We start from the raw sequence: 25857 nt of genomic DNA, 5'->3' as shown, positions 1-25857 counted from the left end.
GCTTTTTATGTTTGCAAATAATTCTTTTATTTGTTTTATTTCTAAAATACTAATATGTATCTCTGGACAATTGATTAAATAAATGCATTTCAAAATTAATGAGGAGAAAACAATCTTTTATAGAAGTAATTTAGTTAAGGTCATGAACTTGGAACATGCGTCCCAGGGAGCTATTTCAGCATGCAACACCACACTGTAGCTGGGTTCGCTGCATTTTCATGTCCTTTTGTGGAGGGTGACAGTCCCTGCCCAGAGTAACCACTTAATAGCACAGAGCCCTTCTATTTGGGTCTTTGTTTTCTCAAGTTTGGATCAGGGGAGCTTTCTTTGCGTTAACTTGTTCCCAGTGATTTTGTGTCTTGCTTGGGGGCAGGAGACAGACAATGGAGACAGTGAGATTCCACATCAGCTTGGTGGATAACATTCTTGCCTAGGTAAGCGTTTATCTCAGACTGTTAATCCAGAAACACCATAGACTTACATAAGGTTCTGATTTCAGCGTGGTGCACATTATTTTTTCTTTTCTGAATCCACCATTTGAAGTTTGGATCTTTTCATTCCTGAAGTTATCTTGAAGCCTGATCTGTTGGCCCAGCAGGCAGTATGACTTGAATTCTTGTGCCAGACAACCTCCTGTATTGCTGGTGGGAATGTCAAATTTAGATAACTCAGTATTTATGGAAAGTGCCATCTTCTCCCATTCCCTAAAGAATTTCTTGCATTTTGTTCCATTGCTCCACAATTTCCTGCCAGAATCCCAGGACATTCTCTACAACAATAAAGAAGATGCTTAAGTTTAGTAGATCATTTTCAGTTAAAAGAGAATATTTAGATTTGAAAAAACATACCTCACACTGCAACACATTTAAATGCCTTCCAACATTTTTGTAATGACAGAATTTTACTTTCAGAAAGTGATTATTTGTTGTTACAGTCCCAGCACAGTAATTCTTTCCTGCCTCAATGACTCCCTCTCTGCTTCTCCCAGTCCGTGACATTCTTTCGGTTACCGTGGTAGCTTCATCTTACTATTCTTCTTCTTTTTTTAAAATCTCCTTATCCAGATTGTCTCTCTGAATTTTAGTTCTTCCTTTAAAGAACTCCTTGATTTATTTTTGTCTTTTCCTGTTACCGCTGCAAATGATCACCAGCTGTCTAACTTACTACCACGAGCCACTTTGAATAATGCTGGCTTTCCCTTGATCTGGTCTCACATGCGTTAGGCTAATGTTGCTATGGCACTGCCTTCATCATGCACCCCTCTGCTTCATCCATTCCTGCTCCTGCCCATAGGCCACTGCCCTCTGTAATCCCTCCAAATTAATTCACAGGCAACTAGCCCTATCCTCCCTTTCTATCCTGAACATCTCCTTCCTCTCTAACTGCAAGTGGGTATTGACTTTCAGCTGCATGCTATGCTCCCATTATTCCCTCTCCTGAATCGCACCCTCATTCCTTACCTAGCACCTCGCGGGACCACCCATACACAGCCTGCAACTTAGGCCGTAGGACAGCCTTGGTGTTATGGCCTCTATCGACTGCCCTGTTTCTGAATTTGCACTGTACCTTGTAAGTGAGACTTCCTACCCAACCAGAGTTGCCATCAGGTCCTCTTTTAGATGGCTTGCCCTGAATGCCATCAATCAAAGCCAAAAAGAAGGGGCACTATTCCTTCAAAGATCAAAACCTTAGTTCTCAGCACATTTCTTTCAATACACAAATAACTTGAGGGCACAGGGTTCTAAAACTAAGGCCTAACCCATTGGGAGGGGGAGGGCAGTAACACCCTCTGACACTGCAGAAGTGGCCGGGCTGCTTTAACAGCCATACAACCTTTGTCTAGTCCCTGGATTGCACTCCCAGCTCTGAGTCCTGGCCCCTTCTGGCCATGAGGTCCTCCAGCCTCCTAGGCTTCATACTACCCAAGAGATTACCATTCGGCAGGTCTAGGAGGGATCTGGACTCTGTTTCAAAAAGCCATATTCAAATTTTGGTATCCAGAGGCACAAAGACCTTCGTAATTTCAAGTAAGCCCTTTGGGTTTCTAGTTTACATAGTTGTTTCCAGACCTGTCTTTGCCACTTGGCTTACTTTCTGTCCCTGTAGCTGTACCCTGTGGTGGGCTAGTACTCTTTCCCCACACATCAAAATTTCCACTTTCAATCCCTTTAATTCTGACTTTCTAATTCTGGCATTTCTTCCTTTTTTTTTTTTTAAATTGAGGTATATTGGCATATAACATTATATTAGTTTCAGGTAGACAACATAATGATTAGATATATGTTTATATTGGGAAATGATCATATAATAAGTCTAGTTAATATTCATCAACATACAGTTGCAAACCTTTTTCCTTGCAATGAAGACTCTTAATATCTCTCTTAGCAACTTTCACATATGAAATACAGTATTAACTATAGTCACCACTGTATAGTGCACCTCCCAGACTTACTTATTTTAGAACTGGAAGTTTGTACCTCTGACCCCTTCACCCAAACACTACCTTTGTAAAATCTAAACTCCCCTCGCATTGCTTTTCTTTAAGGGAGTTGGCATTTTAAATATTGCATACCTTCTTGGGGTAGGAAATATTTTCTTGTGCGATTGTCATTTCTATTCAGTTTTTCTAATTATTTTTCCTGTGTTTGCTCATTCATTTATTCACTCATTCCTTCTGAGTCAGGGATGTACATTCAGCTGCCATCCTCACTATGATTCTGGGGAAGTTGTTGACATTCTTGGTGGACTTGCTTTTGAAGTTCACAGAACCAAAAGTGCATATATGTTTTTTAAAATATATTTTTATTGATTTCAGAGAGGAAGGAAGAGGGAGAGAGATAGAAACATCAATGATGAGAGAGAATTATCGATTGGCTACCTCCTATCATGGGTGGACGCTCTATCCACTGAGCCAAACCAACTAGGGCCCAACAGTGCATATATTGAAAAAATGTTCTCCATAAGAAATAGTCAAAGAAGGAGTAGTTGGATTAAAGTCACAGTGGTGGAAGTTGCCATCTATATTTTGTTTGCTCCCTTTCTCTCATGAACTCAGAGCTCACCGACGTAACTAGCTCTTCAGTGTGCTCTAGGAGAGCAAGCACAGTTAATAGGAAGGTCGCTCTCTGGGCTGCCCATCGGATTTTAATAACATCCATGCCCAGGTGAATCCAGTGGTCATTATTTTGAGATCCAGAGGGACAGGCAGTTGGGATTAGGGAAGTCACTAAGCAGAGTGATAATCTGGGGAGTATGGGCAGGGAAAGGACAGGGTTCCAGCTCCAGAAGCCTGAGGGACCTTGGTGGGACACCCAGATAGTAATTGAGGACTGAGAACAAGGAAGAATCCCGGTAATCAAACTAGACAAAATTGCCTAGGCATTTTGTCAAACATCAGTTGGCCATACATGTAAGTGCATATTTCTGGATTCTCTGTTTTGTTTCATCAATCCATATGTTGTTCTTATGCTAATACCCCACTGTCTGGGTTCATTTGGCTTTTTACAGAAGTTTTGAAATAGGTAATATAAGCCATTCAGTGTTGTGGACCTTTTCTAAATTAATTTGACAGCTGTCGGTCCTTTGCATTTTTATTAGTGTCAGCTTGTCAGTTTCTACAAAAAAAGCCAACTGGGATTTTGATAGGAATTAGATTGAATCCTTAGATTAGTTTTGGGAGAATTGCTGCCTAACAATGTTGAGTGTCCCTACCTATGAATAAGAAAGATCTCTTCATTCATATTCTTTAATTTCTCTCAGAAATGTTTTATAGTTTTCAGAATATTGGTCTTGAATTTATTTTGTTAAATTTTTTCTTAAGGTTTTCTTCTTTCTCAATAAAAACCCTGGAATGCATGGAGAGTGGATCTAGCCCTTCTTTGGAATTCCTGTTTCCAGGATCTCCCTGTGAAGTGTGTGGCTGGCCCAGCTGTCTATAGCTTGCTTCTGTTGGGGCCTCAACCTCAAGCTCCTAGAGCTGGGAGCTTTCCCCATTCATTTTCTACTAAGTTTATGACTTTTACAACAACATGGCTGGCCATGTGTTTCCACTCTCTGCTCCAAATCAAGTCAGCTTTTGGGTCTCCAGCAGAGAAATTGCTGGTTTCACATTGGCCTCACCCTGGTAATAATGCTGATGAGCTTGGTGAACATGGACAGCCCTGGGCAGAGGGCTGATCTCTTCTAGTGGTTGTATCTGAAACCCTGGCAGATTTTCATAGAGAAAAGTTTCCTGATTTACCGTTAGTTTTCACTTGATTTAGAGTCCTGAAATGGTGTTTTGTTTTTTTTTAATATATATTTTTATTGATTTCAGAGAGGAAGGGAGAGGGAGAGGGAGAGGGAGAGGGAGAGAGAGAGAGAGAGAGAGAGAGAGAGAGAGAGAGAGAGAGAGAGAGGAACATATCAATGATGAGAGACAGTTATTGATCAGCTGCCTCCTGCATGCCCCCCACTGGGGATTGAGCTCACAGCCTGGGCATGTGCCCTTCACCAGAATTGAACCCGGGACCCTTCAGTCCACAGGTTGACGCTCTATTCACTGAGCCAAACCAGCGAGGGCTGAAATGGTTGTTTTTGAAAATTTTGTTCAGTTATATAATTATTCATATTGGGGGAGGGTTTTCAACCTCTTTATCCTGCCATTGCCAGAAGTCCCTCTGAAATATTTTAATGTATATAGAAATCTTGACTACTTGAATTTCTCTAATGAGAATCCACTTCTATTATTCATCATGTCATTAACAATTCACCAATTTTACTAATAATCCATTTCTGATATTCCACTTGTTAAGTAATAAAGTCCTAATGTTTATGGAGACAAATACCAGAACATAGTTGTGGGTGCCTCTGGACTATGGCAGTCTTCCTGACTGGAATACAGCCGACTACCTTTGGAAGGTGCAGCATCTATTTTAATGCTAGTTGCTTAAGGGTACTTTAAGAAGAGTAACACACACACACACACGGGTGATACCGGTCTTTATATTGAAGTCTTTTAATTTCAGATACTGTACTAGTTACTGTTTATGTGTAAATGGATGTTCATCTTGAGTCAAAGCTGTTTATGTCCTCAGTGAGTAATTGTCATCACACTGTAGTGAAGAACTCTGGAGATTTGAAGTCCCTGCATCCAAACAGGTGCTGTATTGGAAGTTTGGGAGTGCAGTCCCAGATGTTGCAAGAAGGGCTGACATTCTGCTTTGCACAAAGTAGGCCCCTAAACTTGCCAGCTTTTTCAGGGTGAAAGCCATGTGTCTGGAGAAAACAGCAGGTAGGAGTCGGTGCTGAGGCGCTAACTGAGAAGGAAGAAACACAGTAAGTATGGAAGGCGCACCTTAGAATTTAAACTGAAAGACCTCACTGTTCGACAACATATCAGAGATTTGCAGTTTTCTCAAAATGGGAAACCTGTATGTGAACCCCAGTGGAGTGTGTAGTAAAGGAAGGACATTTGGTTTTTTAGTGTCTTTTTCTCAAAGAAAATATGTTACAGAAGATGTATGTAAATGTGGTTTATTTGAGAGCAACCTATTATTGCGGTCTGGCCTGGGTTCTGATTTCTTTATTACTAACATGTGGAAATAAAGTACATGTTCTCTGCCTATATACCTGGTATCATAATAAAAATATGTTATAAGGAAGAACTTAGAAAATAAAAGGGAAGTAATATTAAAACTCTTATTTTAATGAGATAAAGAAAGGAAAGAAGAGGAGAGAGAGAGAGAGAGTCTGAAGGGTACTGCTGTGGTGATGAGTGGTGTTTCCTTGACCCTCCTCATCTCTATCAGCTGTTTTCTTCATCAGAATGGGGAGATAGCCCCACCTTCTATGAATGGCCCTGCTTTTGCTCTCAGAGGCTCTCTTGAAAACGCCTCTCTCTCCATCTGTCACCTAGACCTAGAATCTGGAAGCTCAAATGCAAGGTCCTGAGGCATCCAGGGAACAGATGTCCTGCTGTCCTCTCAGACCAACCTCTCCCCACCTTGTGCAAAGCCAACCCTGCAGTCCCTCTGTGAATAGACACCTGGAGGAGCCTCATCCTCTGCCACATCAGACTGGTCGGAATTACAGGAACCAGCAGGACTGGGGCTTAAATGGGCGGCCCTCTGTCAGAAATTAGCTAGTGCTATGTAAATGCCCTCCGTTTAAATTTTAACATTATGTTATAACCATTTCACCACGTCTTCAAAAGCATTGTTTTCAATATGAATGAACCAGGCAGTGGCAGCATCATTTAAGGGGAACAGGGCTGAAAAATCAATGCACTGGTTGGCTTTAATAGATTTCCCTATTGGATGCTCAGTTGACCTTGTTTGTATGTTGTGTCTTTAATTTTGGAGCCACTGAAGGTTCTTTCCTCCTTACAGTAAGCCAAACCTTTGTTTTAACTGAAGCACCTCATTCCCTCTAAAAATAGTTGTCAAAGCTCTCCAAGAATTGAGTGCAGGATGGGAAGTCTGGAGTTCTGGTTAAATAGTGACAGAAAGTTGCTGGAGTAAGCATGACCTCACTAACCAGTCTGATGATCTTTGTGCCAAGTTTTGGCTGAATTGGCCAACTCTAGAGTGTTAGAACTGTACAAAAAGCCAAGAGATCATTTAATCTCTTGGACTTCAAGCAGCCACCCCAGGAAGATGCTCAGCCATGAAGCATCTCAGCCCCCCTCCCCCAGACCTACAGAATCAGAATCTGCATTTTAATGAGATCTCCAGGTGACTTCTGTATATAAAATTTGAGAAGTACTTCCTCTTTGAAAGCTTGTGTATAGAATGACATTCTAATATATGTGCATAGTTAGGTCATAGTTATTACATTTGTGACTGCTAAGGGTCATCTTCCTCTGTCTTTAATAGTATGGCATTATTAATTCAACCTTAGATCATGTTGATATTTTTCATAACATGTCCTCATATTGTGTATCTCTATCACCAGGAACTGTAATGTCTTTTCTACCTTTGCCAAGACTATGCTGTGCTTGCAGGAGGGTTTGGGGGGAAAGTAGAAGGTCTTGCATATATCCTTATTACACTTGTGCTCGTTTTACTTTGGCCACTGTTGAGATTCCACTAACTCCACAAACCACACATAGGATGTCTTTTTATATCATTACCTAAATTAGGGTTACTAATATTAAACAATATTATTATTAAAGAAGGAAGTGTTGGGTACATGGGGTGGGAAACCCAAGTGTCTGCCCTCCACCCAATATATGTTATGTTGTTTCTCTTGTTTGGGGAGGTATCTTTTTGGGAAAGCACTCTTCTTTCCACTTTCCCCAAGAGGATGCACATGTTTGGGGAATGATTTCCTTTCCAAGAAAATCAGTTCAGGTGGAGACCTCTAGGGTGGCTGTTACCGGTGAGACGACGAGACCTCAGTTCTTGTCTTCTTGAAGGAAAGATTTCAGTCAAGAGACAAAGTGCAGCAAAGCAAGTATGAGTTTTTATTGGCCATAGAAAAAGCACCCTCAGGACAGTGAAACAAGGAAGGGCTTAGCATAGAGAAGCAACAGGAAACCCTAGGCTGGGCTGCTTTGGCTCACTGGGAAGTCAGAGAAATAGGGGCCTTGGAGACAGGTTCAGGGGGTGAGCCCAGAACGAGCTGCCACTGCCCATTGCTCCCCTGGTTACAAGTCTCCTGGGACCCTGTGAATTTAGGAGATGCCCACCTGTGGGGGAAGGAAAGGGGGAAGGGAATGGTTCAGTGCCTACTGTGTCCTTCATCCAGAGGGTTTTTATTTTTCTCTTGCAGGTGGGAATCTTAGGGGAGGTCCCAGAGAAAGATTTCAATAGATTATTCATCAGCTTTCCAGATCTGCTCTTTCAGGGTCCTGGTCTTTGCTGATTGGTCAGCATCAGGGCAGTGGTAATTAGTCATTATAGCTGGTCCTGGCATCACCCACCTGGGTTTGCTGCTTTTCTGGGCCTGAAGCTTAACTAGAATGGAGGCCTAGGTTATCTCTAGGGAGGAAAGGTCACAGGGTCTACACTGCATGACCAGTGATATGAGGATCAGAGGGTCCAAACTGCATGACCATCGATATGTTAGGGAAGGAAAGGTTACCGTGGGGCCAGGTCTTTGTTTTCTCAGTTTTGCCCCTTGCTAGGTATCCAGGGCTTTCTGCCCTGTGACCTTCTGTACCTGGCCCATCATCTCTGCTCTGCTATGTCTGCCTAATTGCCTATCACAGAATTAGCGGAGACTCACAAGTTGTGTGACAGAAGGAAAACCTGGGGATCTGTAGTCTGATGGAGGCCAAAAGAAGATAGTGTTTAAGAAAGAGAGAAAGGTCATTTTTGACAAAAGCTACAGTGAGATCAAGTAAACTGAAAGTAAACTGAATGTTGGGTTTGACAAAATGGAAGTTAATGGAGGCCTTGAAAAGGGCAATTTATTGACTTAAAGGATCAGAATTCCAACTGAAGTTGAATGAAGAGTAAATGTGAGGCAAGGAGCTGGAGACAGTGAATACAAGTCTTATAAACGTCCTTGACATAGTAACAGCTTTTTTTAAACAATGGGAAAGCTATTATATTTAATGTATGTATCTATATAAAGAGGAAGCCAAATTTTAGAAAATAAACACCAAGGGTACTGGAACTCAATATTATTTATACAGTATTATTTACCCCAGTGAGAATTATACCAAGACTAGGGGCCCGATGCATGAAGATTTGTGCACAGGGAGTGGGTGTGGGAGGGGTCCCTCAGCCCGACCTGTAACCTCTCTAATCTGGGAGCCCTCAGGGGAGCCCTCTCCAATCCAGGAGTTTCTGTCTGTCTTTGCAATCATATGAATGAATTGTCTGAGACCCCCAACCCAGTTTGGTTTGTTGCTCACAGAATAATAGAGGCATTTTTTTTCTTTGCTTCATTGGTAGAGACTTCCTGAAAGTTTTAGGATATCTTCCCTTTATTTTTCCTAGACACTCTGATTTTACTTATGTCATTCATCTTTGCTTTCCTTCCATCCCCCACTGAAACAGTAACTTGCTCCAGGCTCACTTTGCTCTCGTGTCTAGGACAGTGGTTCTCAACCTGTGGGTCGCGACCCCTTTGGGGGTCGAACAACCCTTTCACAGGGGTTGCCTAAGACCATCGGAAAACACATATATAATTACATATTGTTTTTGTGATTAATCACTATGCTTTAATTATGTTCAATTTGTAATAATGAAATTGGGGGTCACCACAACATGAGGAACTGTATTAAAGGGTCAAGGCATTAGGAAGGTTGAGAACCACTGGTCTAGGAGATCCGTCTGCCACCAGAAATATGATTCCCAGCATTCCTGGTTCTCCCCACATTCTGGGCTTCCACTTCTGGTCCTAGGGCTGCCATCAGAACTACTATTCCCAGAATTCCTGGTGCTCCCTGTGCTGAGAGTGACCGCGGGAGCCATGGCCCCCCAAGCTGCTGGCTCTCCCTCTTCTGCTCTCTGCCTGGCATCTGTGTATGTAAATTAACCCACCATCTTTGTCAGATTAATTTGTGTATTCACCCTGATTGGCTGGTGAGCGTAGCAAAGGGACGGTCAATTTACATGTTTCTCTTTTATTATATAGAATAATTTAACTCTGTACTTTTGATGGAAGTGTTTAGTTCTTAAATATATGTGACTACTGTTGGTCTGCAAGGTGAAAGATAGCTCAAATGAGTTATTTGTCTGTAAAATGTCCCTTCAGATATGCAGTAGAATAACAGAAGCTGTAGTTGGTGGATCGGGGTCATTGTACTGGAGTTCAGGTTGAGGTAGTGACACCATCTCGAATGCAAAATGATTTTATCAGAGGTTCTCGGACACTTGTGAGGATCATCCTCCGTTGAAGCTTCCACTAGGCACTTCCAGGGCCGGCCACGTAATTTGAAGAGCTGGTGCACAATGAAAATGTGGGGCCCCTTGTTTAAATTATGAACAATTCCAAGATGGTTTCAGCAGAGCATTCAACCAAGGGTGACTACTGGTCACACACACTTACGAAGCAGCCCTGGGCCTATTCCTAAACGAGGATGCCAATGTTTCAAAGCATAAGCAAGTACAATCCATACAGTAGAACACAGAGGGGCAGAGGAAAGGTGAAGAAATAACTGAGACCTTATTTTTTGTGGAAAAATTGATGGTCTTTGGAAGTGTTTGGGCTGATGAACATGTTGAATTGATGTCTTTAGGTATTTCAACTATGATATAAACAGTACAAATGTTATACATGATAAAATGTCATGAAACTTCATCATAACTCAGCAGGGCTGGTGATATTCAGTGTCAAGGCTGTCCTTGCTTTTGGACTTGCCTTTAAGAGGAGTTCACTCCTGTAGGGACTTGGGAAGGATATAACATTTAAAAATACATGCGAACTTTAAGCTGCTTTTGTGGTTTGTCTGTTGCCGGGGCCCAACCCCAGCAGGTCCAGGGGTCCCCAAAGGTGTGGACGGAGTCGGTGAAGAAGGAATGGTCTCGATCTCCAGAGAGGTTCTGCTTCGGATCTCCAGCCAGGTTCTGTGGCCAGGTCCTGGTCAGGTTCTCTTGCCAATCTCCGCAGTCAGGTTCAGTCCAGGATCCCTGCCATGCTCTCTCGCCAGGCTCTGCCTCCAGGCTCCGAGGCCAGTCCCTGTCCAGGATCCTCCGGCATGCTCTCGCCAGCGAAGTTCTTCTGTCTCTAGAGAACGTTCTGTGTAGGTTCTGTGCCTAGGCTCTGTCTCTCTTGGTCCTGTCTTCCAAGCCCTGTGTCCTTAGTTCTGTGTTCTGAGTTCTGTCTTCTTGATTCTGTTCTAAGTTCTGAGTTCTGAGTTCTGTTTCTTGCTGTCTCTAGATTCTGAGTTCTGTGTGTTTCTGTCTTGTTACAACTGTATTTATACCAGTTGATTCAATCCTATCAATCTCTATTACAAAGGTTAGGGCGTTTCTTATCTCCATTCCAGGGAGAAAAGATTATGTAGTTTAAGCATGATTGTTCGTAGTTAAAGGGATTAATTACCCGCCTGGCACTTAGTTGAGGGGTTTTATTCCCTCCCTAACTTCAGGGGAAAATCCCTACCTGGGGATTCAACCTTTCTCGGAGAGGTGACTTTGGTTAAAACACAGTGCCAAGAAGGTGAGCAAACATATTAAGAAAAGTATGCCATATATGCCAGGTCCCTTGAAACAGCAAGGATGAACCGGCTCCCGGCAGTCTGTGTGCAATTATGATTTCGATCAGGTAGAATCATTTAAATCATTACTCTCCAATAACAATTTAAATTTTTGGGCAACAAAAGAGAACACTTCATGATGAATGAATTGTATTTTTTTCTGCAACAGAACTTCTATGCTGAATTGAAAGCTGCAGTGTCATGGGATACAAGTCTTAAAGAAGCCTTTGTGGGAGGAGCAGGTGAACCCTGATAAGGCCCTGTTCTCTACAGACAGCGCTTGTGCCTTGCTGGCTCATAGGCGTCTTTATCTCACAGTGAAAACTCGGTCTTTGTCAAGGACACCATGAGCCCGTGCTATGGAAATGGAAGTCTAGCAAAGCCCTGCTAAGGTCTTTCACTCACCAACCCCTCTGGTTTTTCGGAGACTAATCTTCTCTGCGTTTTCCCATGTGAGAAAAATAAAATCAACCGTGTTAAAGGTCAAACTCGCAGGAATTTGGATCGACTTTTCCTCACTGTTTGTGTGAGGGTCTTTCTTTCTCTCCCTCTCTCTCTCCCTCGGCCCCCCTCCCCCCACCCCCTTCTCATGTGCTGGAAAGGGCCTTGGAATCTCTAGAAGGCTTTTCTTTTACTAACAGCCGTCAATGATTAAGTTGGTTTAGTCCAGAAACTGAGTACTTGCTTTTGTGGCGGGTGGGAGGGAGGGGATGAGAGCAGCCATTCTCTAGTTAGTGCTTCTGTGGGGCTGAAGAGCTAGCTCCATGTCTGCAGGAGACTCAAGCTACCCTCACTTAAAACCCTCCCAAGTGTTAGATTTTTCTTTATTTGAGAAATAAAATAACTATCTGGTAACATTTGGATCATCCTCACTGGCAATGAAAGCCCTGTTTGTTTCATAATAAACAAGCAAGACTTCCATGTATTTCAACATTAGCTTTGATGTTTTGTTATTTAAACACTCTGAGAATACCGGTATTTGATATACAAAACAAGTTCATTTAGCAGTGATTAAAATGGTTTTTAATTTATTATGTTACATGAAGTAGAATTTTTTTAAATATTGTACTCTTGTTATGACAAAGTATTTGGCTTAGGTTTCTCATGGGAAAGGAGCAGAGGAGTAAGGAACCACTTGTTGTAAGAAGTTGCTATCAATTGCTGATCAATCAGAAGTAAAAGTGATGCAGGTGTTCCCAGGGTTTGGGGACCCGAAGGTCACTGACACATTGTGGTTCTTGGCTTTGTGCAGGATAGAATTCCAAAAGGAGCCAGCGTAGAGCTTAAAATGAAAGGGAATTTATTAGTGAAACAGTGAGACAGAGAGTGGGTTACTCCACCAACAGAACAGTCTCTCTTTCTTGGGATTTATTTCTTTCATTGAAGCCCATTTAATCAAAGGACAGGGCATTCAACAAGGGGGAGGAATATTCAGGCTTTATTGAGGGGAGGGGGAGAAAAAGGGTAGAGACCTCTCCAAAGAGCTCTGTTTGGCCATTTTGGGTCCTTATATGGGTTTCTTTTCAGATCATGGTTGCTCAGGGTGTGTGTTTAGTATGCTAATGTATTACAATGAGTGTATAATGAGGTGAAATTAGTTGCCATGTCAGATCAAGCTTGACTTCTGCCAATTCTAAGCCAAAAATCTGTGCCTAGCCAGCCCCAAGTCCCCAACTCAGCCTCACGTTGGGCTCGGCCCTGGGTGAGTCTGAGAGGGAGCGGTGGAGGATTAGGAAAGACAGACAAGAGAAGAAAGCTGGGCACTAGGTGGGACGCTGCCCTCTCTGATGGAGAGACAGTGCCAGGGCCTGCAAGCTGAGCCTATATTTTATAGTCAGATTTCATGAGGCAAAGTAAGGGTGTGGTTACAATGTTCTCGAGGGTTTCAAATCTACTCAATTATATGAACCTGATCAAGCTTTGTTTACTTGCTGCACCTCCCGCAGCCTATATCACTTAGCCACGTGGGGCTACAGGTTCGGACCATAAGGTCAAGCTTACAACCATAGCCTTTGGCTATAACTGTGCTGGGAGGGCTTTGCCCTCCAAGCTGGGACTTGCACGTGGCCATGAGAGGATTGTGCCCTCTCATTAGTCCAAGGCTTGAAACTGTCCAAACGCTGTAGCCGCTCTCCACAAAAATCTGTTCGAGGTTGATATTACTATCCCCTTATCAGCCCAACCATTTCACCAGACACCCTCTCTCTAAAGTAGGAAAACAGTTTTATTTATGCTTATGTTTCAAATACATCAACTTCAGAATGCACAGTTATATTTGTATTGTTTTCTGTAAAAAAAAAAGTTTGAGTTAGGATAAATTTTGCTACAGCTTGTTAGTGGACTCCTGAATATATTGGGGTTGGAGATGCACTATTATAAGGAATTTCCATTTAAACCCTCCCCTGCCTGTACCCTTCTCTCCTTTTATAAGTGCCCACCATCCTCGGCATTTAGAGGGAATGTGTCCCTAAAATATGTTCGAATGCCAAATGCAAGAAACCAAATGATAACTTACATTTCATGATAGTGATTTTGTTTCCTAAGAGGGAGAGGTTAAAGGTATCAGGAAAGTTCTGGTTCAGGCCACCTGGGTGATATGGAGGACTCATTTTTCATTTAGTTCTGCTGAGCTGGAGGCAGCTGCTGCTCCAGGCCCACCTGGTCAGGTTACTTGGGAGCTCACCTGAGCAGGACATGAACTCTTAGATTGGCCTGAGTCCCTCTCAATCACCTTCACAATCTACCTGCATCCAAAGGCCAGGGACCTCCTGGAACTAAGTTCCTAGAAGAGGTGGGGAAAGGAAACCTTAACGGTTAACCAAAGCACTTTCCCTACCAGCGTTCTTGACCTTTTGGTGCTCTTTGGCAGAGCTCACAGACCTATTCACAGCATGTTTTTAAATGCATAAAAATATATTATAAAGAAATTCAAATATATTAAAATAGAGTGCTACCCATGCACAGCTATCTCCTTGTCACTTTTGAGGTAACTCTTCCAGTGTCACCTTCTCAGAGATGCCTTCATTTGTCAGCTTGCAGAATAATGAAAGAAGATTGTGATTGACAAATGTGCAATTAACTTACAGGGATTCAACAACATACAGAGTGTTTCAAAGGCAACTATAGACAGAGTAATAAGTTAAAAAAAAAAAGAGAAAGAGGCTGGGAAGGAGGTTGGGAAGGGTGACTTATGTGAGAAGATCTAGCAGTTCTGCTCAGCCTTCTTGCGGTTCGTCCCCGGAGTGAGCGTGAGGGGAGCCTGCATTCTGTCTCCTCCATGCCTCTTTCATGATGCACATCACCGGCTGAGTGTGTTCCTTGCATTTAAAGGTAGATACTTTCCTTACTCGGTGGCCCTTATATGCAAACCAACTACTTCATCCAAAATTTAACCACAAGGACAGAGATACAAATGCATGAAATATAACCATAAAAGTCTAATTATATTTGAGAAAATTTGTATTAGTGATCGCCACTGATAATATGAAAATAATAATAGCAATTCTTTATTGAGCTCTTTAGATACTGTACTAAGCTTTTTACGCAGATCATTTCATTTAATGCTCACAAAAATCCCCAGGCACTATGTTTCTCAGTGTATAAATAAGGAGAGTGACAGTTAAGCCCCTTAGATGGCAAGTGGTAGACCTGGGATTCAAACTAGGGGGCTGTCTGACTCAAAAGCCATTGTTCCCACTACTTACCCAACACCACCTGGTTCCATAGGCACTAATGATTCTAACAGAGTTCATATAAAACACCTGATTGGAATAATGGACATTTCTATTTTAAGGCTGGACAGGCTAGATATTAAATATGCCATAGGAAATAGAACTTAACTGTTTTTGAAAGAATTCCATCACACACACACACACACACACACACACACACACACACGTGTTGAAAAACAAAATTCAAAATTTTAAAGATCTTATTGGTTTTATTCAGTGATTCATGAATTAGGCAGCATTCAATCTAATAGAAATAAGCTTGGATGAGCTGTGTGAAATGAAAGGGTTTTTATAGGCAAAAGAGAGCGGGAACAAGGAAGTTATACTGGGCAAAAAGACAGGTTGGTTATTGCAAGATTGCTTTCCTTTTAGAGGATGGCAACGGTCTACCCGCAGATTACCTGACTAGTGCTGATCAGGCAATTCCTGCATGACCGGTTTAGGATTCCATTTCTGGGAGAGCTAGAAACTGTAATTAAGTTTTGGTTTGGTGACATGGGATTTAATAGGAGCAACTCCATTTGGGGCTAACTGTGTTTTGTTTTGTTTTATCACTGAGAAGTAAGCAAGAATCCAGAAAGGGCTATTGCCATAAGCTTAGATGGGAAGCACAGCCAGCCTCTGAGGGTCCTTCAGCTTGGGATCAAGGTTGTATGAAACATCAGTTGTTTCTCTTCTGCTCCTCATCAGGTGGATGTCCTGAAGAGGGAATTTCAAATAAGCAAAGAAAATAATGCTACTTTATGTTTCTATTTGGTTATTTTATCCAAGAAGATTAACTCTCTTTGCCATTCTGTACTTTCATAAAATGGAAAAAAAGCTATTCTTAAATTACTTTCCAAATAGTGAGAAAGAGAAGTAAAATTCTAGAATCATAGTATCTGAGGAAAAATAGGTTCATAGAGGCACTCATTTAATAATTGAGGAAATATGCCCTGGCCAGTTTGGCTCAGTGGATGGAGCGTCGGCCTGCGGACTGAAGGGTCCCAGGTTCGATTCTGGTCAGGGGCATGTACCTTGGTTGCGGGCACATCCCCAGTGGGAGGTGTGCAGGAGGCAGCTGATTGATGTTTCTCTCTCATCAATGTTTCTAACTCTCTATCCCTCTCCCTTCCTCTCTATAAAAAAAATCAATAAAATATATTTTAAAAAAATAATTGAGGAAATAGAGGCTCTGAGAGGTTGACTGGCCAGACATATTGTTGGTTAGTGGTGGAACCAGGATGACAATCTAGATTTAGGCTCCTGCTTTGTGCACTTGTTGGTAATCCAAGACTACGAGAGAACATTTCATTCATTTACTCATTTTTTCATTCAGGTCCCAGATATAGGACATTCACAGGGCCAGAGGCTGGCCTAGAGCAAACAGAACAGGATTCTGCCCTGAAGGAACTCATGTATTAATAGAGAGTTGTTTATATTTTTTGGAGAAGGATAGTGAGAGGAGAAGAACTGGGGGGAGACTGATCAGCAAATTAATGATCTCTGTGTAAATGGTAAGTGCAGGGAGAGGGCATGCTGATGTAAGGCCGGACAAAAGAAGAACATTGTATTAGCCTGGAGTTCAGGGAAGACCTGGGCTTAGCTTGAAGGATGAGTAGGGAATGAACGGATATATGAAAGGTGCAGAGGAAGGAAACTGAAATCCATTTGGAGAGCAATGAGGCACCATATAAGGATTTTAGACCTGCTCTTGCCTGGGCACATGCCCTCATACTCCTGCCTGGGTTATGCCCAGCTGAATTTCATATTCTAGATTCTCTCCTCGAATCTATTTTAAGTATTGCTGCATTTTTAATATTATACTTATCAGAATATATTTATAGATGTCTGTCTTTCCCTCCTGCTTATAGAGTCTTGAGGTAGGAATAGCCCAGCTTCTTCATCTTGGTGTTCCAGGGAGATGCCTGGCATAGTGCTATACACCTAAGAGCTTTCATTAAAAATGTATTGAACTTTTCTTTTAAGAGTTCATGTTTTTAAAGTATCTTTATTTCAGAGAGGAAGGGTGAGAGATATATCATTGATCAGCTGCCTCCTGTACACCCCCTACTGGGGATTGAGCCCGCACCCCAGGCATGTGCCCAGACCCGGAATTGAATCATAACCTCCTGGTTTATAGGTTGATGCTCAACCCCTGAGCCACACCGTCTGGGCAAAAAATTTATTGATCTTAATACAACGCTCTCACCTGCTTTTTACGACATATGAATGTGTTACTAAATGTGAATTCACGCATCCTTTAAAAATTTATGTCATTAGAATACCTGAAATATTATTAGAATACCTTAACTATTAGAAATTTATGTCATTAGAATATCTAAACTATATTTTTAGAATACTTTGATGTTATATTCTGGAAGAGTATTAAATGTTTCTAGGATTTCTCACTAACTAATGCCATTTGTAGCTGTTTGAGGTCCTGCTTTTGTTGTTCAATAAGGTGATACCATATTTCAAAGAGAGTTCTGGAAACAGGATAGTTTATTTGTAATTGCAGTCTTCCCTAATCAATTTATAGATATTTACATGATAAGTGGGTGAGATTAGGGAAGTGAAAGTTATAATTATGGGGGGAAAAAGAATTTGAATGTTTTTAAAAGTCACAAGTTTCTCAATTAAGAAACTTTAAATTCCTATTTTTTAAAATATCTTCATGGATTGAACAAGTAGCTTTGACTGTTTTTTAGAACAAAAACTCCTGACACCAGAAGCCACTTTTATCATTCAATCTTATAAAATATTCATAATCTTTAATTTCATGCTGAGAAAAAATGATCTGAAATATCACCACACATCCTTTAACTAAGAATTGCAAATCATTTTTACCCCATAACATCAAATGATATGGATTAGGCAAATAGCGTTTTGTAGAACTTGCATTGTTTTTTTTTTTTCAAAATAGAAAAAAAACTCATTAGAAAAAACTTTCGCTTCTCTTGCACACAAATACATCGTGAAGGCCCTGAGCCATTGGCCCTGAATCATTTCAGAAACATTGATAAAGAAGGTGCCCTGAGCCTCAGGGCTAGTCAGCATTATATATACTCTCTTTTAAGGTGGTGAAGAGATTTTCTACTGGGAAAAACCCAGAAGCCTCTAAAAATGAATTATTCAACTATCAAAGTCTCTCAGCTGAAATCTTTGGTAATTGTGTGTAGTAGCATTTTTGTCAGCTTTGTGGCAATTTTTCATCTAACAGTAATAAAGGAATTTCTAGCAGATTAATGTAGTCCTGAAATGTATTTAAGAAAACCAAATGTGTTCAGGCTGTGAAGAAAGGATTTTTTTTTTTTTAAGCTACTGGTGAATGAGAAGGAATTTATTTCATGCTCCATGGAGTTTGGCCTTATAAAGCCTTTAGCTACCAGTTAAATACAGGGATAGAAAAGTGATTCCATTGTGTGCTCTGAATGGGGGGAAAAGACAAATTAGTATTCCAGTAATACCACTAGTAACTAAAGTAAATAATGTCTCTCAACAAAAATGTGTCGTCTAATTTATTAAGTGACAGCTAAGTAATGGTAAAACTTGTCACGTGTGTCCTGCAACAGCCCTCCTCCTGCCTTTGATTTTTCCATGTAAAATCAAACTTTTGTTCTTGGTAGGTTCTTGATCCCAGTGCCCTTTCTCACCCTTTGATTTCCCATCCTTCCTCCTAGTTGAAGCTCACATAGTTTCCCTTTAATTGAAATATTTCGGTTGTCTTTGAAATGATTCAGCAACCTAGGGGACTTTTTAAAAGAATTCGTTTTAAATCATGTTTTCTCCAGTACATATTTCTAACCTTCTTTCATCTTCTAGCAGATGTGATCATATGCAACCAGGAATAATAATAACTATGAAGAGTAAATGTAATATATATAAGGAAGAATAATTTTAGTAAATAGTTTTTATTCAAATACTAGTATATCTGAGAAGAAAGATTTATTTAATTCTAGGGAAAGATAACCAGGGTATATTTTTGAAATTAATTATTTAAAGTTCTTTTTTTACACAGCCATGCTGACAAAGGAATTTATCTTTTATTTTTAATTTAAAAAAGCATACTTAGAATACCAGCAAGGTAAGGGAATATGGGAGTTCTTTACAGCCTTTCTAGGGCAAGAACTACCTAATACTGATTAGTACAACTGAGATACTATTTTTATGTCCACATTTGGCCTTCCTTTTCTCAGGGATTCAGAGCATGGACTCCTGAGTACAGTGAGCAGGGTGCCCTCAAGACTGCCCCACCCCTTTCACCCCCACTCCTCCCAGTAACTCAAGGTCTCCTGGATGGGAGGAAGCCCTGGGCAGAAAGTGGGGAGTTCTCTCGATGTGGAGCAACTGGAGGGGAGAATAAAGAACAGTGGGAGCATTTGTTAAGTTATCTGGTGAAGTGTTTGTTGATAGAAAAATGCATTGTTAAATCAGTACCGGTAACCTTGGTTTCTCTTCCTTGCTTGACTAGCCTGTGGAAGGGAATGGAGAGAGTTGATTGTACTGCAAATCTAAATGCATACATGTGCTTCAGAGCCAGGAAAACATCACTTAGGTATTCGGATAAAAAAGACACCACAGTTTAAAACCATATTGTATTTGCAATCGTTAACTCATAAGATACATTCGAACCAGATAACTAGAAGGTTATGGTCATAAGCAATGGAGAAAATTAATATTTATCTCAGTATCAAACAATAAATATCAGCTCCTTCGGCCATTTAAGTATCACCCCCAAGAATTACATGTCACTTCAAGAAGTAGATCATTCCATTAAGTGTAAGTGTCTAACTAGTGGTTGATAAAAATAATAATTTGGGCCCAGCTGGAGTGGCTCAGTTGGTTGAGCATTGTCCTGTGCACTGAAAGGTTGCCTGTTCAATTCCCAGTCAGGGCACATACACAGATTGTGGTTCGATCCCCAGGCACATATAAAAGGCAACTGGTCGATGTTTCTCTCTCACATCGATGTTTCTCTCTCTCTCTTTTTCTCTCTCTCTTTCTCCTCCCCCCTCCTTCCCTCTAAGCATGTCCTCAGTAAGGATTAATAAGCATAACTAATGGACACAAGACAGTGGGGGGTAGGGGAGGCCAGGGGGAGGTCAAGGAGGTGGGGGGAAAAAAGGAGACATATGTAATACTCTTTGTAATACTTTAAGCAATAAAACAAAATTAAAAAAAATAATACTAATGTGGGGAACTGCATAATTAAAGATAAAGATTCATCTGTTTCCTCATAAAGCCTTTTTGATTGAAAAATAAATCCCTTTAAAGGAATATGATAAAAGTGAAAAACTTTAAGTTAAAAATGAAAATATAATGTAACATATTAAAGATAGTATATGATGTGTCTGTGTTATGCTCCAAAATTAATAATTAATGCTCTAACATACAAATATCCAATTACTATTTTCTATTGAGAAGCTAAGGGCCTGTTGACTTGAATAGGGTCATTCTGCTGTGATAGAACTACTAATAGGTAGCTCTGTTTTATATGGAAAGTCTTTGAAAGACTATCTAATAAGTTACTTTTTAGCCAGTCAGAGAAAGATAAATATCACGATTTCACTCATTTGTGGGATATAATGAACAACATACACCAATGAACAAAAATAGAACCAGAGACATAGAAGCATCGAATAGACTGTCCAAACTATGAGCGAAGGTGGGGCTGGTGGGGGTTAAGAGATCAACCAAAGGACTTGTATGCATGCATATGAGCATAACCAATGGACACAGACGGGGGTGAGGGCATGTGCTGGGGGTGGCAGCGGCTGGGGTGTGGTCAATGAGGGAAAAAGGAGACTCATGTATTACTTTAAACAATAAAGAATTTAAATTAAAAATATAAAAAGATAAAAAAATAAAGATGGGCCGCTTTTAAAAAAGTTACTTTTTTTTAGGTAGATGGCAAGTCTTTAAATTTAGGAACTCTTACAAAAATAATCGTTTTATTTTATAAATTAAATCATTAAGATATTTATAATAAAGATTATTGACAAGATTAAGCAGTGCCTAAAAAAAATAAAAGTCTAAGACATGAATTGCTTCCATATTACTAACATTAGATTGTGCTTTTAAAAAATTTCACTGGAAATATTTCAGAAATAACATTGACTCTATATTCTTTATAAAGAAAGGATTATCTTCTGTGATCTTTGAAGATCAACTTCTTGTAAATTAGAAAAATCCCACTTAGCTAAGACCCCCGCCTTTCAATACTCTCTCTCCATTCACGATGCCCTTTCATGTAGAAGCCTCTTCAACATCCTGTACATGTGCTTTCTGGGTCTTCATAGAATCTCACTGCTATTATCCTCTCATCCCAAGATAAAGTCAAATCTCTAAAGAACCTAATGGAGTTATTTTCCTCACAGTCATCGAAAAATTGTTTTCTGAATAATTTGGACCAGCTGCTTAAAGATAAAATTCACTGTAGACAAAAGAACTGTACAAAGGCAAAGATTACTACTGAATTGAAGAGAATTTGGGAAAAAATAGATCTTTGTGCTCTCAAGTTTTGCTCACCAAAGAAAACAGGCCAGAAAGGAGGAGGAGAGAGAAAAGTATCCTGGGTAGTGATAGGAGAGACCTTGTAAGTGCTAGCAGAGGCGACTGGAACAACATGGGTAGGAAATGGATGCCCTTCTTTTAAGTGAAAGGTGTTTGAATCTCATTGGCATGTATGTGCACTGGATCATTTGAAACTTCTTAAAATCTATTTTCACAACATTTCATGAAAAATTTGCATCAGAAAAGCAGAAAGAACTGTACAGTGAACATCTATCTTCCCACTGAGAGTCTACAATGAGCATTTTACTCCACTTTGTTACCTGTCTGTCCCTGTAACCATCTCTACCTACACATCAATCCAGCTTATTTTTCAGTGCATTTCAAAGTGAGTACACTTTACTCCTAAACTGTTCAGCATTTACACCAACATTTTTTATGATTTTTTAAAATTGAGGTAAAATTTACGTAGAGTGGGACATACCAATCAACTCAAATCTCATGCATTCTGTGATTTTCCACAACAGCATCATATGATTTTATTACCTCAGAAAGTTTCCTTGTGTCCTTTCATAGTAAATCCCCACCCTCTGCCACTGCTGGTCAGAGTTTCTTCTCATAGATGAGTTTGTCTTGTCCTAGAATTTCATATAAATGAAACCACTATATAACTGCTTTTGTGTAAGACTTCCTTCACTCAGCACATAGATTTCCAATCTCTTTCTGATTCACCTGAAAAGTGAGATGAAGTAATCCTATCCTTTTCTATTTCAAGTGGCTGACCTGTTGGTGAATTTTCACTTTCAGGCCTGTTTCCTGCCATTCTCAATCTTGCCAGCAATGCTCACATCATCACCAATGCCACCTGCGGTGAGAAGGGGCCTGAGATGTTCTGCAAACTCGTGGAGCACGTGCCGGGTCGACCTGTGCGGAACCCCCAGTGCCGGATCTGCGATGGCAGCAGTGCCAACCCCAAAGGCAAGTGTTGCTCCTTCTACTTGGAAGTACCCGTGGGAATCTATTTGTTTTGAAATGATTGTGAAGACTTTTATTAGGAAACCGTGAGAATTGTGTTGACCTTCACTGCTATTCATTTCCACTAGCATACAGTTTAGAAGTTAAAAATTTTAAACCAAAAGCTGAGAGGTATGCATGTTTTTATTCCTTTTATATTTTTATAATTTTGTTTCATTACAGTTGATATGAAATATTATATTAGTTTCAGCCACTATAGAAAGTAGTATGGAGGTTCCTAAAAAAATTATAAATAGAATTACCATATGACCCAGAAGTTCCATTTTTGTGTATTTATCCAAAGAAACCCTGAACACTAATTTAAAAAGGCATATGTATCCCTACGTTCATTGCAGCATTATTTTCAATAGTTAAGACTTAGAAGCAACCTAAGTGCCCATTGATAGATAAATGGGTAAAGATGATGTGGTACATATATACAATGGAATATTACTCAGCCATAAAAAGAATAAAATCATGCTATTTGTGACAACATGGATGGATCTAGAGGGTATTAAGTTTCTTTTTCTTTTTTTTAACAGAACGCCATCCAATATCAAATGCGATAGATGGCACCAATAACTGGTGGCAAAGTCCCAGTATTCAAAATGGGAGAGAATATCACTGGATCACAATCACTTTGGACTTAAGACAGGTAGGTAAGGCAAAAACTGTTGAAGAATGTCTATGAGTTGCTGACCTTTGGGAAAGTCTACCTTATTTCTAACCATGTTTACGTTCTGTTCTCACTGTTTTTCTGCAAGGTGAAGTTAAGGGATATACAAAAGTAGTCCATGGTACCATTGCTTGTCACATTTCTCATTCCCAGGAATCTTTGAGAAAATGAGTGAAATTTTTTTCAGTGGGGTTTGATGCTCTTAGAAACTGTGTCAGCAGGGCACCCTCATTCATTTAGGAGCCTATGGCAGACTGTGTACTAGATGACGACAGACACATCCATGTATTTTCTGCCTTTCACGCTTATTATCTTGCCACTAGAGGCCTGGTGCACGAATTCATGCACAGTTGGGGTCCTTTGGCCTGGCCGGCAATTGGGCCTGATCGGGGCTGTCTTGCCTAGTCCATATTGGGGTGATTGGGGTTGGCTGGCTGGGGGGGTTGAGGGGGAGACTGCAGGAGGTTGACCAGTCAGGGGAAGGGACTGTGGGACATTGGCCGACCATGGGAGGTTGGCAGTGGGAGCACACTGACCATCAGGAGGCAGCTCCTGCATTCAGTTCTTTGGGCGTTTAGGCTTTTATATATGTAGTTTATTACTGTGCCAAGTTACTGTAGAAAATAAGGCTTGGAAACAAAAGAGGATACTGTTAAACCTCCTGACCATGCCTCACCCTTGTCATGCTGTCTGTGAGGGCCATGAGTAAGGTGGAGTTGTCCAGTACTTCTGTGAGCAAGCCTTCAGCTTGAGTTGGGAAAGACAAGGTATAATTGGCTCAGGCCACACTTGCATCCTCTGGATTTGCTTCAAGACCATGCAGTAGAATGGAGAAAAATATGGTATGGGCCCTGGTTGCACCCAAATTTCTGGAAATGGGTAAAAATTATCTGAGTCAAAGGATGAAAAAGAGAGATGTCAGCTATTGCCACAATTTGATTTCAGTTCTCAAGAAAAGCCATTGCATGATATTCTTATTTATTTCCATTTGATTCTCTCTTGTTAGAACTCTTCAATATCATGTAAAATGTCAGTTGAGAAAAATAGTTGAAATGTGCACTGTAGGATTGTAATAGGAATTTTGGAGAGTTAATGACAAGTTATTATAATTCTTTGAATAGGTAATAGTTTAAAAATGTGCAAGATTTTAAGGAGAAGACACGGCAAGTCTGTGTATACTTATGTGCAAGGAGCTTTTGATCTCTTATAACAGTAAATACAGTAATGACCAACATGTACAGCTCAGGAGACATTTTTCCAAGTTTAGGATGATAGTATTATGTAAGTAAAATAACATTTCTGATGCTTTTCAGCCATATGTCCTGAATTAATGTCATGCTTTAATATTTTCAAACCCACCTAGAGAAAAATAGATAAAGGAACTCCTTTTTTGCCATGGAATTTGTTTTGTTGTTGTTTTTTAAAATACATTTTTATTGACTTTAGAGAGAGAGAGAGAAGAAGTGAGAGGGTGGGAGAGAGAGAGAGAGAGGAGACAGAGAAAACATTGATAAGAGAGAAACATTGGTTAGCTGTTTCCTTTCACCCCCTCATTGAGGATTGCGCCCACAACCCAGGCATGTACCTGATCAGAATTGAACCAGTGACCTCTCGGTGCATGGGAACAACTGAGCCACACTGGGGCCAGGCCACCCTGGATTTTGTTTTTATTTCAGTCAGAAGGATGCTTCTGCGGGAGAATTTGATTTTCCCATCACCTTTTCAATTTATTTTCCTTTTTTAAGGGAAAAAAGTGTAACCATTTTCATCAGAAATGCGGTGTTATATGAGTTTGGCCAAAGAAACCGCTGGACATTTTATGTATTGACTTCAGATGCGTCTTAGACTGTCCTTTGTCTTGCAACATGCCACGCCTGACTTCATCCCGAAGGGAAACCTTTTGCTTTAAGTTGAATTGCGTCAGCTTAAGAAACACCACAGGGGTATCAGTTTTAGGTCTTTAAGGCATATTTTAAAAACAGGCATGTGCAGTTGACCCTTGAATAACACAGGAGTGAGTTAGGGGCACTCTGCATCTACAAATTCCCAACCAGGAACGGAAAACACTACAGGAATTTATTGAATTGAAACCCATGCTGTTCAAGGGTCAGCTGTGCATACAGTTATAAACTGCTAGGTAATTTCTAGTGTTTTAAGATAAGCTTATAAATTAAGATTGTTTAACATAATTAGTGCTCAGTGATTTTTTTTACCTTTTACACAATGCAAAATCTCTGCTGTGCTTTCATTTTTTTTTTTTTAAAAAAAAGTGAATTATGTTTACATTTGAGCAAAACTTTCTCAGATGTATTTATTTATTGAGCCTTTTTATTATGGATATATTTAATTGTGTAGAAAGCATATTATTGTGATATGCATATACCCTCCCTTGAGGCTCAGGGATTTTTCAACATTGTTTTGTTTGTTTCAGCTTGCTGAACACTTTTCAAGTTAAATGCAGTCATTGTGACATTGTGCCAATACAGTATTTTTTGAATCTTCTAAAAATAACACATTTGTTCTGAATAGGCACCATGCCCTTAGCAACTCTCACACAATTAACAGTAATTAGCTAATAACTATTTTTACATCTGTACCCAATTTTCCTAATTTAGCCACCAGTGTCTTTTATAGGTGGTTTTTTTTCCAAACCAGGATCCAGTAAGAAGCATGCATTGCATTTGATTGTTGTGCTTCTTAAATTTCTTCTAATCTGAATTGTCCTCCAAGTTTTTAAAATTATACTGACATTTTAAACAGGCTAGGCCAGTGATGGCGAACCTATGACATGCGTGTCAGAGGTGACACACGAA

General features: G+C 40.3%; 1 protein-coding gene across 1 annotated transcript in view; it reads left to right on the top strand.

The window, feature by feature from the left end:
• Positions 1 to 25857, top strand: part of LAMA1 (laminin subunit alpha 1) — a 150049-nt gene that overhangs the window by 5175 nt on the left and 119017 nt on the right. The window contains exons 2-3 of the mRNA XM_059704929.1: positions 22162 to 22332; positions 22911 to 23023. Of these exons, the coding sequence (XP_059560912.1) occupies positions 22162 to 22332; positions 22911 to 23023 (284 nt within the window). The remainder of the gene's footprint in view (positions 1 to 22161; positions 22333 to 22910; positions 23024 to 25857) is intronic.

Source organism: Myotis daubentonii, chromosome 8 (assembly GCF_963259705.1).
Source record: "Myotis daubentonii chromosome 8, mMyoDau2.1, whole genome shotgun sequence".
NCBI lineage: Eukaryota > Metazoa > Chordata > Mammalia > Chiroptera > Vespertilionidae > Myotis > Myotis daubentonii.
This window is presented reverse-complemented; position numbering and strand designations above follow the sequence as displayed.